At 38.8% G+C, this 13,399-nt stretch overlaps 1 protein-coding gene across 1 annotated transcript in view; it reads left to right on the top strand.

The window, feature by feature from the left end:
* LOC126871049 (neural-cadherin-like) overlaps positions 1-13,399 on the top strand; it is a 189,455-nt gene that overhangs the window by 55,567 nt on the left and 120,489 nt on the right. The window contains exons 12-15 of the mRNA XM_050629410.1: positions 290-301; positions 1,777-1,967; positions 10,785-10,974; positions 12,732-12,914. Coding sequence (XP_050485367.1) covers positions 290-301; positions 1,777-1,967; positions 10,785-10,974; positions 12,732-12,914 — 576 coding nt within the window. The remainder of the gene's footprint in view (positions 1-289; positions 302-1,776; positions 1,968-10,784; positions 10,975-12,731; positions 12,915-13,399) is intronic.

Raw genomic sequence — 13,399 nt, 5'->3', positions numbered from 1 at the left:
AAAAACGTCCATCGGTTTTTGAGTGTCGTTAAAAAAAAAACGAAAGAATCAGACGAGGGGTCGTCATAATTTTTTTTCCTTCTCTCTGTAACTCCGGTGTTCTTGATCTAAAATCTTTCTTTCTCACGTTACCCTGTTCCTCCTGATGCCTCTTTAAACGCATTCTTGCTTGCATGCAAATGCCTGCATTGGTTGATTTCGTAAAGGAACTAATTTGAATTTCTTATTGTTTATGTTTGTGTTCATTGCACCATTTACTTTCTTCGGATTTGATGATGACAAAAAAAAGGGCTGTTTTCCAGTAAGTAGGAACTACATTCTTGTGTTTCACACTTTGCATCGAGAACACCACGAGTGGGTATAACATGATACGACGATCATTGTTATATCGGCGCAAGAAAAAGACAGAAAAAAAAGTAACGATAAAAAGAAATACGAAAACATGACAAAGAAGCCAAAGAATATAAGTATCGAGTTACGGTATAATACTAGAGCGCATTTCCGTTCTAATTAAATCAATGTGTATTTCAATTAATTCGATTTGTTCCATTAATTCGATTATTTCGATTATTTCGATTGTTTCGATTATTTCGTTCACCTCTATCGTTGTTCTGTGATTATTAATTGTCACTCGGAGACGTCACTCTGTTTCTTTTTTTTATATCGCTCTCTATTTGTATCTGCGTCATCGCGCTTTTTATTTTGTTTTTATTATCCTAGTCTCGAGTGTATCCGTAGGTGAAGGACCTCTTTATTGTAAAGTATTGCCGATAACGTGTTCGCTGAAGCTTTTCCGGATCGATCGACAGAATCATTGGGTTGGAAATTTTATGAGAATCGCGTCAAGTTTGATTTATTGGACATTTTTTTAATTCCTGTTTAGACGTTTTATCATACATTTTTTAAGGATGCTAAGCATTAAAAAATTATCTAAATTTATATATTTTTTTTATGAATTCATAATACCCGGTCATTTAACTGTAACAGAAAATTGTAACGAAAGAAAATAATTAAGAAAAGAACGTTATCGGCATATAAAACTTCAGATTTTTCAATGTGATTTCAAAGTAATCGTGAATGAATCTTAAAGAAGCTGTACGTACGAACATTCGAGTTAAAGTAAAATTATATATCGAACATTCATATTCATCGTCGTATAACAATAACAATAGGTAAGTATCTTTTATAAAATTCCTTCTAGAGACTAATCGTGAAATTAGCGCGAAAATTTCCAATGCGAATCATTTTTATCACACAGCAAGCGTCAGGGTTACCCAGAACTGATTCGATAATGCTAGAAATTTTCAGGTAAATCACAGATTGGCAGACGCGTGGAAGAATACCTCTAAACGAGTTTTTCGATAAAAAGAGGTCTGGAATAGTAAAAAAAAAAAAAAAAACAAGACGAAAAAATAAAGACACATACACAAACAAAAATGTAAGATAAAACGGATCCCCTCGAGACTACATGGTCCTTCACTTTCTTCTATCTCTTTCGTTTCATTTTGCGATTAAGAGATACCCTTCGGGTCGTCCTCGACGACCACGTTAACCGCGCTCGCCACCGAGTGACTTATCTCTCGTTAATCGCCAATCAAAAATAATATACATAGATGTATATGTAAAAAAAAGAAACAAAAAACAGCTGAAAGAAAAATGCAGGAACAAACAGAAAAAATGAACCAAAAAAAAAAAAAAAAAAAATAAACAAAAATCCGCCAACAACAATCCTGAAAAAATGTCCTGTGAGTTGACGGCCCAATGTTTTGCCACTAGCGTGACAGCTATCGCCTGCGAGTACGGGCCTCCGACAGAGGGATGCAAGTGTTGCACGCAGACGTGGACGTTGAGTTAGACGTCGTAGACAGAAACAATAAACCACCTGTGTGGGATGCGAATGTATACGGCCCCATTCACATCAAAGAAAATGTCACAGTGGGTACTGTAGTGACGTCGGTGAAAGCCAGGTTTGTATGCTACGACATGACCGAGACAAGACACGTGACATGCCGTGCCGTGCCATACAGTGCTACTCCCATTTTTTTCTTTTTCCGTTTCTTTGTATCATTCTGTCTCTCTTGATTATCGTCTCTTTCCGTTTCCCTCTGATGCTTTTCTTTCGCCATACGTTCACTGTGTACCACTTACGTTCACCTTATACCTATCATATAGCTTCACGTTCTGTGTATCTTTCGATCGGTTCGTATCGTTACGTCTCTCTGTGTACACTTTGGTTTCTCTCAGTGTATTTCTTCGTTCCTGTTTATTTTCACACGTACATGATGTATTTTGACGGGAGAGGAAGCATGTATGGTTAAGCACGGCGCGGTAGATCGCTGATTGGTCGGACACTCCTACTACTACTACTACCTACTTACTACTACTGTTACTACAACTACTACTACCATTACTATACTATTACCACTACTATCTATCCCTTACTTATGTTAATTGTTATCATTCGACGGAACCGATTTTCAAGAGATCATTGACAAATCGAATCGCACTGAGTTCGTCTATCTTGCGAGCGTGGAAAATTTAATCTCAATGGAATATAAATTGGAGCCAAAGGATTTTTGATGAATCGAGAAAATCGGTTCCGACGACTTTAGCGGAAAACATCCCTAGATGTGTACGAGTTCGGAAAACCGGATGCCGGATTGTCCTTAGCGCGATGATCCGTATATAGGGTAGGCGAAGATGTAGCGAGAGATCGAGGTGCCCTCGATGAAATACACGATTTTGCCCAATTTGTTTCTTCTTCCTCACGTGTATCCAGATACAGAAACACGCAGGCGCAGAAGCTGGGCATCAGCGATCAGCGATCTCCTCGTTGGAGGGACGAGTTGGCGTCCCTCGTGGGTGTCAGCACACTCAGCTTCCTGCTGGCGCTAGTCCTGCTTTGCTTAGAATGTAATCTCGCGCTAATAAGTAAGGTAGAACGGTAAAGCGGCTAATCAGAGAGCAGGATATATGACTTTTGTGGGAGGAGAGACTTCGTCCACAGGCGGACAAGAATCTAGGCAGAGACACTGATGATCACGCACGAGCAGGACTGCTACACCAGGATGTGAAAATATGGCGCACAACAGGCAGAAATTGAAACATGGGAGAGAGAGAAACAGACGACGAACAGACAGAGACCGCACGCGAAGAGGGAGAGAGAGAGCGAGAACACACGTGACAGAAGTCCTCCCGTGCTCCTCCCGAGATCAAACAAACAAAAAAAAAAAAAAATAATTACTGCCACGAGTCATTACGACTGACACTAACGCCATTTGTTTTTTGTTCCCGTTTGTTATGTACACGCGGTCTGGTGTAGCGTGAGATGTACAAGCTGGAAGCGATGGCCCAAGACAAGGGTTTCCCGCCCTTGTCACGAACGGTGGAGGTACAGATTGACGTTGTGGACCGTGCGAATAATCCGCCCGTATGGGACCACATAGTGTATGGGCCGATCTACTGTAAAGAGAACATGGCCGTTGGGGCTAAAGTTGTGTCTGTTAAAGCCAGGTCTGTCACACTGTTAATGCTCCGTGCGGCTCTGCACGAACCCGCCCTGCACGCAATCTCGTGGCAGTATTGTTCTTGTGCACGTTAATTGATATTGTGTACGATTCCATACACACACGCATCTATAAACTGACACAAACACACATACACGTATATATGCGCGCCTATATCGGTCAAGTAGTTAGCGATGGGCTTGAGAATATACAATACGTAGCTTGAAGCTGACGACGATAGTTTCGAACGTAAGACAACCGATAACGGGATCGTTTGATTTTTCATTGTCATTTGTTTGACGTTTCGATGATCCGTCAGAGTCTTGAATGTGTTAGCTGTCTGGACAAACTGTCTTGAAATCGTTTGAAAACTTCCTAGTAGTGGTAGAAGCTGCATCAACGCTGAACCGAGTATAATACAGAGAACAATGTTGGTATAGATCGTTGGTATAGAAAGCTACAGGAATACTACGTATTTTGGTATACTCATACTGCTGCATGCATACGTTCGATTCCAACATTTCAAGACTTCCGACGTTTCAAACCATTTAAGATTCTTCGTAAAGGTTGAAGCTCGAACTTGAGTTCGTTGAAAAATAACTCGCTTCAAATTCGAATAGAACGTAATTTTCTTAAGATGGTGGGAGGGTCGCGAATAAAAGAGTCGAACGCCCATCGCTATACGTGACGACACGCGGCGAACACAAGCACAGATGGACACGCATACACGTCAGGTGGTGAGCACGAGTATCGGTTTGAGCAGAAAAAAGCTAAATGAAAGAAAGAAGAAAAATATGGGGGAATACAGCGAGCAGTTCGTTTGCCAAAGCTCGTTCACGTCACTGTGATTCGCACGAGCCGCGCGTATTGTGCGGTCAGCCAAAGCGTTTCGTTCGCTCGGTTGTCGATGTATATTACCGTGAAAAAATGCCGAAAATGCAGCGCTACCTGCACTTTCGCTTTTCCACGATACTCGCACATACGGGGTCCAATCTTGCTCTTTCGTCGCGATGTTTAAGAACGGCAAAGAAATTTTGGTATTTTTCAAAACGATGAAACTACTTTTCGCGTAATTCGATGACGTTTTGTTGCATTTTTGCGAACGTGTCGCGAACAAATCGTGAGCGCTCTTGTAACAGAAATCTATTGATTTTAGGGTGTAGTTGAATTACCGTTTTCACAGGGTGTTCTCATAATGGTGAAACTGTTAAGTACGCGGTATAAGAAGAAGCATTTTCTTTCAGTTGGAACGAAGTTGTAGCTTTATCGAGGGGATCGAATTATGTTCTACGCGAATTTTAATTTCCTAAAGCCTTTTATTCACTAATTCAGAAATTAGGTCCGTTTGATTTAAATTTTCAGTAGAAAGTTTCAATGAATCATAAAATTGAAATGGCTAGAACGATTCAAGTAATTCAAAATTCAAATTTTCACGTATAGAATTGTTACGCTTAATATTTGCCACAGTAATAACGATTATTTCCTATATTTCTTATTACAGTAACAAATTTTTGGTCACGAAATAATTAGTTTCAAAATAAATCTTCGTGAAATATGAATGTAGTAGTAAAAATAAGTAAATCTCTACTTTAAGAAATATGATTCAAGGAGCCAAATTTCGTTAACACAGAGGAGGTATATATATATATATATATAATTTATCCATTTAAATGCTTCTTTTTCTAGACGTGCTAACAAAAGATTGTAATGAAAACGTGACGGGAAGCGTGTGTTCGACGTATGGTTTTCAAGCGGAACGTCCCAGAAACAGATGGACTTCCGGCACGAACGGATCGGTTAATTGCGTGTGCATTTGAACCAGATGCCGTGACCACGTGCTGCCGGTGCGGTATAGGGGTCATATCATCGTGTACACAAAGTGCAAGCACTCGGCATAGCGTCACGCGATCGCTCGAATGTCAAACGCGTGCCAATTTCTTCCCTAATACGTTTGCGGTATGGGCAACAGATGGGTTCGCGATGCTTTGTTACGAGCTCGAGTTCCATATACGGGAATTATACCGGAAAGGGTAATAGAACGTGAAATTTTGCATATTATTACGTATACAAGCAGTAGTTGGTATGCTATTAGTTTGCTTTCATCGTAAACGATATTATGTATTGTATACATAAATTGATCGGCTGTAGATCGTCGGGCGATCGCGTTGCAACAAAACGTCTGAAATCCAGTGTCGTTCGTTCTATCAACGAGTACGCTGAATTTCCATCGCAAGGACGCAGCATCGAATATAAATTAAAAATAGACAGCAAAGGGTAAATGATCGCGTACGATTAGAGGTGGTGTCCAGCAGCAATTGGCGAGGATGTAAGCATCGGGCAATCGAGTGGCGGATTAACGCAATCGGTAGCGCGCATGCAGCGCGCTCGAGGGGTAAGCGAACTCGCGGAAGTCACATTCGTTCTAGCGATTATCCAGGTAATCGCGGAAGCCGGATTTAGCCGCAGCAGACTCATACAATTAGTGTGTGTGTGCCGTAAATATTTTTTGGGCATGCGTTTTACAAATAGATGCTTCCCTCAGACGTTGGTAATTATTTATTATATTTTTCAACTGATTAATTTGGCCCGTTCAACTGGTTCGATTTCATATGGATCCCCATATTTTCCGTTCTATTCTCCAATCGTTCTCCTTCTGTTCTCGTTTCTTTGTGTTTTTGTCTCTGGTAATTGTATTTTTCTGCACCAGATTGGCTTTTTTCAAAATTCTCTACCTCTCATTGTTTTCGTCTACGTTTTCGTGTATCTATTCGAATTTGCTCGCTGTCCGGTTCCATTTAGCGTTGGAATCGTGTGTCGAACGTCGACGAGCATCTCTGCGGAGATGACGTCGCGACGACACGTCGCCAACTAAGCATTCCGCCGATAATAGAAATGAGAAAAAGATAGCAAAAGAGGAAGGAATTTTAAATGAAACGATTTTCAAAGTCGAATGTCGCGTCGTGTCGTCTAAACATCGTTCGCCATTTTTGCGTTCTCTTCGACCTTTTTCCTTTTTACAGTTTATTGCGAGACTTGCATTCAGTATAGATCGTCGATCTGTATACATATATATATATATACACACATATATACATATATCGTATATATATATATATACATTTTATACATACGTATTGTACATTACGTGAATGCCGTATTAATTTTTGGGCATGTTTCGTCAGTTGCTTATCTGCGGTAGGTTACCGTGTATTGTTCTGGAAAGTGACCATTCTCTTTTTCTTTTTTTTTTTTTGTTCTCCTGTCCTCCCCCTCGTTTTCGTTCGTCTCGATATTTTGTATCCACGTTTCCATTGGAACAGTCTGAATCTCTATTTTCCTCATTTTTTCGTTTCCTTTCGAGAGCGTAGTGTGTTCTCGTAGTGGTTTTTGCCGGTCAGATACGTATTTTTGCGCCGATCATGCGGCAAGCTGAGTAACAATTAGATTTTGAAACTTCCTTAGTTAGAGCATCTCTTGAACTTATATTCGTTAGTCGGATTATGTCGATCGAAAATATCACGATCGATGTAACGTGATTTGATTGCTCGGTTAGCTTCCCAAGAAAAATATATTAAGAAAAAAAAAAAAGAGAAAAAAGGAGAATATAGCTAAAAACACAAGGAAAAAAGTAATCGATGTGAGATTGCGTTCGAGAATCGACGATTGGAAACGGTGTCGTACAGAGAATGCTGGAACAAAGGCGAAAACGATGACTCTGAGATTCTCTTTTCATTTGTCAACGATGCTAATTAACCAAGATCACGCTGATTACACAACTGCCAAAAAAAAAAAAAAAAAAAACACCGCGCACCAATGGTTTCGGGGAAAGTTTCAGGCACCGTTTCTTCGATACGACAACAATAGGTTCACGCTGTGTCTTTGTCGTTAACTAATTTGGTTTGATGTATCGACTCGATGATGCATTTATTCGCTTTCTTGCTATTTATGCGAGGCTACTAACTATTCACACGTACAATGCACACACTAAAAACAGGGCGAGGGATCACGCTTGCGAGCCACTAACCAAAACACTGTCACGTTCGGACATTCAAGTTTCATAATTTACCTTTTCTTTTTTACATCCGTTAGACCTTTAAACGTTTATCTTAGAGCTCTCGGAATGTTTATACGAAAATGGTGGAAATGAGGTTTTTGTACTCTTTGATCGCAATTTATCGAACGCCATTCGTTCGCGTTTGCTTTCTTTACGGCATTATCGGTAAAGTACGTTTTTTCATTTAAAGGATAATCTCATTTCAATTTCATAATTGGTTATGATTAAAATTTAAGGCGCGAAATTTTTAACCCCGCAGGTTCTCCGATAAAAACTAATCCTTACTCGATAAAAATTATTAAACGAGGAAGCTTAAATTGGAGCTTAAATCGACCGGAGAATTTAGGAGTTAAAAGATAAAAATTTATAATACAAATTAGTAAGTAATATCGAATTCTGATAAGAATGCTTATTGATTTGTAAAATTACGTTGGGTTGCTCGGAAAATTCATAAGGAAAGTTATGAAAAATTTAAGGGAATATTTTATCGAATAATATATCTACCGTTTCTGTTCGATACACTTGTGCCATCTATCAAATTTGTTCGTCTGTTTCGGTTCTTGGCTACTCCAATTTTTTTTTTTTTTTTTTTTTTTACAATAATAAGACCGTACTATATTCGATGAATCGGTCAGATCTTTTCTGCTTTTTATACATGAGTATCTCTGGCCAAGTTTCGTAGCTAAAACGTTCAATATATTCGTGCATCAATGTATATTACATATGGATTTGCGAGATTTCGGAGAGGAGAGTACTATTTATATCTCTCGCCTCGTTTCCACCATGTAACACGCGTTTTCGAATCGTTTGACCCGTAGCTAAGAATCGTTGACCAACATTAAACGAGATTGATCACGGAAATGCCGATGCAAAGCTTCAACTACTTTCGTTCAAGTCTCGAGTAGTCTCGATTGCGAATGTTCTATTCGAGTATCATGCGACTCTCCGTGTTTATTAAAAGCGCGAAAATATTCGAATACTTACCGTAGGAAACTTTTCTGAATAAATATATTGCGTGTATAGCTTTTGAAATGTAATAACTTTCCGAAATTTCATTGCAAACGAGTCCGCAAACGTATATACAAGTACAAGTTACAAGGCGTTTATTGCAAACGCACACTTGATAAAAAATGAATAAAAAAACAATCGATGGACTGTTTAAATAATTTTGCGATAAATATCTCGTATCTTCCACGCATACTTTCCAGTTTGTTTCAAATCTTTCCGCTATGATCATGATGATTCTATCATGCCGTATGTCGTACAAAATGTGTCAGTATAAAACAACAGTATATGCGAGTAAAATATATAACACATATAGCATATATTCAAAATAACTTCGCGTAAGTGTTCGAATACCTTTGTCAGCCTGTGTACGTACCGTTTAGAATATTCAAGTTGATGACCGTTTGTCAAGATTGGAACGAGGATTGACGTTGACTCTGTGGTTCCGTTTCCTTGGTCGACGTCCAGTAGTTGATCGAACGTTCCTTCGACACGGTGTTCCGGCGCTCGTTTGAATTGACAAACGGTGCCATTAATTCCGGTGCCTTTGAGCGCTCGACGAGCAGCTATCGAGACGTGGACGTCTAACGGATGACATCGCACACAACCGTATAGGAAGCGATAATGATCGGTGATTGCGTCGAACTGACCAATTTATTAGAGGAACAGCTTTTGTGCAGTCTGTGTGATATCGATATATTTCAGAGAATAGAAGGTTTGATTTGCAAAGGAATTGGTTTGTTCCGCCAATAGCTTTACGTGTTTGTATAATAATAAGAAGAAAAGTGCCTCGATAGCAATTTAAATTTGAATGGAAAAATTTCATTGGAAAAATTACTACGATTTTTCTTATATCTTGTATTTTATTTATTATTACAGTAGTATCATGTCACTCGAATGATAGAAGAATCGCTAATTTTACTTTATCGACTCTAATGACAATTCTATTTTTATGATTTCTTGACTTTACGAAGGATAGAAGGAACTGCAAAGGGCACTTTATGTATTTTATAACGTACCTTGAGGATATATCAAATGTATAAAATTACATTTTAGCCTCGAGCTAATGACCATTTTCTATATGGTGCTCGTAAAAAGCCAAAGGAAAAGAAGATTAAGGATTACAAGCATTAAGGAAATTACAAGCATTTTTATATACGTATTACACATATTGAATATGTACTTGTTATTACATTCGTATAAACACTTTCATACTATTTTATGCGCAAATCCGTCGTGTCTTGAAACTTGAAATTATTGGACGAAGCAATTCCATCCATATAGTAAAACGCATCACCGATCATACTTGAAATTGTCGAGAGAGCTTAATTACGTATTACACGATCTAAGCTACCTTGCAACATTTTAAAACCTCGCCGAGCTATCTATTACGAAAGCCACTTAACGAAACTTACAAGTCAGTACACGTGACAACACAGCGTGACACCCTTTATCTAACCAAGCTGCTCGTAGAAAAGCTAAAGCAGTAGCTGGTAACGCGGATAAGGGATCTGTAGCTTAACAACTAACGACACGAGACTTCGGAACGCCATCCGTGGTATATAGTGGTATATAGTGGTATATACTCAGGGTATGGACAAGCTAATACGTTCTATATAGTATCTAAAACGCGTCAGAAACGGAAAAGACAGGCGACGACGGGAAACATAAGCTCGTTAGGTAAAATCAATTAGCCGAAACCGTAGTTCGTATCGCAGCTCCGCCAATGTAACAGTAGATTATCCTACTAGTGGGATGATGTTCCTTTTGTTGTCAAGAAATGAAAAGAATGCTCGAAATAAAAAAATAGAGGCGAGAGATATGCAAAGTATGAAAATTAAAAGAAGATAGAAATATACAAAAAAGTAAAAATATATATATATATAAAAAAAAAAGAAATAGGAAAGTAAGATAAAAATGAGAAAGAGCAAGAAAATCGACGTATCATACGGTACGAAATGATGAATCGCATGGTGACCTTTCGTCACGAGACGAGTAAACAGCCTCTAACCTCTGTTCTTCTGTAATCGGTAAAAAAAGAAAGATAACTAGCCTTGTATTTTTCGATATACATATGTCTACCCTAGGTAATTTCCGTTCTCGTTTCTGTTTCCGTTTCCCGTTTTCCGTTCATTAAATCTCAAACTCCGGCGCCCGGAGCTGATTTGAAAGCCGGCCTTGATTTTCGTAACATGTGCTTCTGGTGTGTGTGTCGACAGCTCGGGAATCGACAATAATCCAACGGTGTTTTATCGGCTAATGCCTGGCTCCACCGCACAGACCAACAAGTTTCACACGTTTTACCTTCAGCAACGAGCCGAGAAGTCTGTCACCTGGGCGGACATCAAGGTTAACCATCAGTTGGATTACGAGAGCATAAAGGAATACAATCTGACTATACGAGTCGAGGTATGTACGAAACGAGGCTGTTATTTCACAGACGTTAAGAAACGCTGCGTTTCCACCGTTTTTCGTTTGCAATCTGTACGGGTTTGGACGAGAAGCGTCTTGGGACGAATCTCGTAGCTACCGTTGGCTTTGCAATGCGTTCGAGCGAGAGAGTCTTGGCGAGAATCTCGGCGAACTTGCGATTACCAAGTTGTTGATGTTTTTGGTTAGTAGTCTCCGCAGACGTTAGAAAATCCGAGCTACGCTTCGACTTTCCAGCCAATGTTGCTTAATCTTGTAGCTTTGCTAAGAAGTTTTCGCTACGAGTTGCAAGTTCGTCGAGCTTTTAGTATTTTTGATTATGCGCCGGATGTTTCGTAAAGTACAGTATCATGGCAAGTAAATGATCCTTCGTGAAACAAACAAATTGAAAATGGAAAATGAAATTCTTACTGGCTTGTTTCAAGCGAAATTATATTTTTGAGAAAATGGATTTTAAAAATGTTTCACGCGCACGCTCGTCTCTTATCCGACGAGGTATTTTGAGGTATTTCAATAAAAAATTAAAATCTGAATCTATCGATCGGTTATAATAATTACAAAGCCGAAACTGATTGAGAATAACCGACTGATATACTTCGACTATAACGATGTTTACAACATTCGTCGAAAAATATATGCTTTCCAAATTTTGATCAAACACTCGAGCTCTCATCTCCATTATTCTTAATTACACGAGAATATTTTGCAAAAAAGCATTCGTTCAAACACTTCGATTTTACTAATTTTTATTTTACGCGCCTCGGGAGTTTTATTTCTCATATCTGTTATGTTTCAAAGAAAGCCACTGAAAAAGACATAAAACGCGAAAAATATAAGGAAGACGACTATAATTGAATCGCGCTTGCTCTACAGTCCCAACCTACATAGGAACCCGTGGCTTTGCGTATTTCAAGGCTCGAATGATACGACATTGAACGCGGTTAATTTTCACAGCCAGTGTATTCCTCCTCGAAATTGTCGAGTGACCATAGAATATAATCTCCTTGGTTAAATAACCGGTGTTCTTTAATCCATTTAGAAACTGGCAACGGAGCAACTCGAAAATCCGCTTACCAATCGCGATATTATTTCTATTTCAGCTGTACAGCTCTGTCGAGTATCCGCACCTTGTATTTCTACGGTAATAACTTTCTCTGCAAAGATAAAATATGCTCCTCGTCATTTCTATGGGAACGGCCATTCAGTCAGCGAGATCACTTTTCTTCTCTGTTCCATTTGCTTGACCTGTTTTAACGAAAATTCATCGAAAACGATGAAACGCGGGGAAATTTTCGTTAAAACGATTGTTCGTACCTGGAAATGATCATGAATATTATCGAAAGCGTGAAATATTTTTAATTAAAGCGCTCCCTTTAGAATTGTTCAAATTTTAGAATGCTCGTTCAAGTTACTTTATCCTTTGAAAATCGAGTATCTCTAATTTTCGAACTAATACTCGTTCGTCGAGCACAAAGATATTGCAAGACTTATTCTTTCACCATGAAAAATACAGTACTCGTGTACTGTATCTTGTCAATAGAAATACTCTTAGATCTATTTTCTAAAAAATAATCGATATGTGGAGGTATTAATGTTTACAAATCTTTAATTAAAGCAAGTCGAGAAAATACTAGTATTTCTATCTCTATTTTCGAATTGCAAGGACAGTAAACGAATCGGCGAATCAAGTAGAAAACGCAAGGTACACGTAAGATAAGGATAATCCTCTTCTACAGAACAATGGCGCTCAACAACTCGCTTCTGAAGCAACCGTCTATATTGTCCTGGAAGACGTTAACGACGAAATACCTTTGTTCACCGAACGTGAGCAAGAAACTGTACTCGAGGGTGAACCAGTTGGCAGTAAGGTTACTCAAGTCAACGCGATTGATAAGGATGGCACTTTCCCGAACAATCAGGTGAGCAGACGTCACAAATGTCCGTTTTTCTTAATACTCGAGATATTTCTTTACGTCATCTAACGTTAGACACGTCCAGTGATTGCAACGTAACGATTCATTCGTTTAAAAAATACTACGCGTACTTATCGACGATGAATTAGACAAATGTTAATAATTTTTCATACCGACGATGTCCAGTGGTTAATTTAATCGACCGATAATCCTACTTCGTTCTTGTTCAACTGTCACGATTTATAATCTGTTTGAACATGCAATTTCTTTGCTTTATCCTAACGAAGTTAACGAAATGTCCACGATGCATTCCATTTAAATCGATTTTCATGAATATTTTCGAAATTATCGATGATGAAGAATCGTGCGATTTTATGGGATATCGATAGTTATTCGTATTTTTCTTCCTTTATGGGGTTCGTTAGGAATATTCAATAAGTTTTTTAAGGAACGATACAAAGCGTTAATATACGTACATGTGTGTGTCTGTA

Source organism: Bombus huntii, chromosome 11 (genome assembly GCF_024542735.1).
Source record: "Bombus huntii isolate Logan2020A chromosome 11, iyBomHunt1.1, whole genome shotgun sequence".
Taxonomy (NCBI): domain Eukaryota; kingdom Metazoa; phylum Arthropoda; class Insecta; order Hymenoptera; family Apidae; genus Bombus; species Bombus huntii.
Note: the sequence above shows the minus strand (reverse complement) of the source record. Positions and strands in the feature narration are given on the sequence as shown.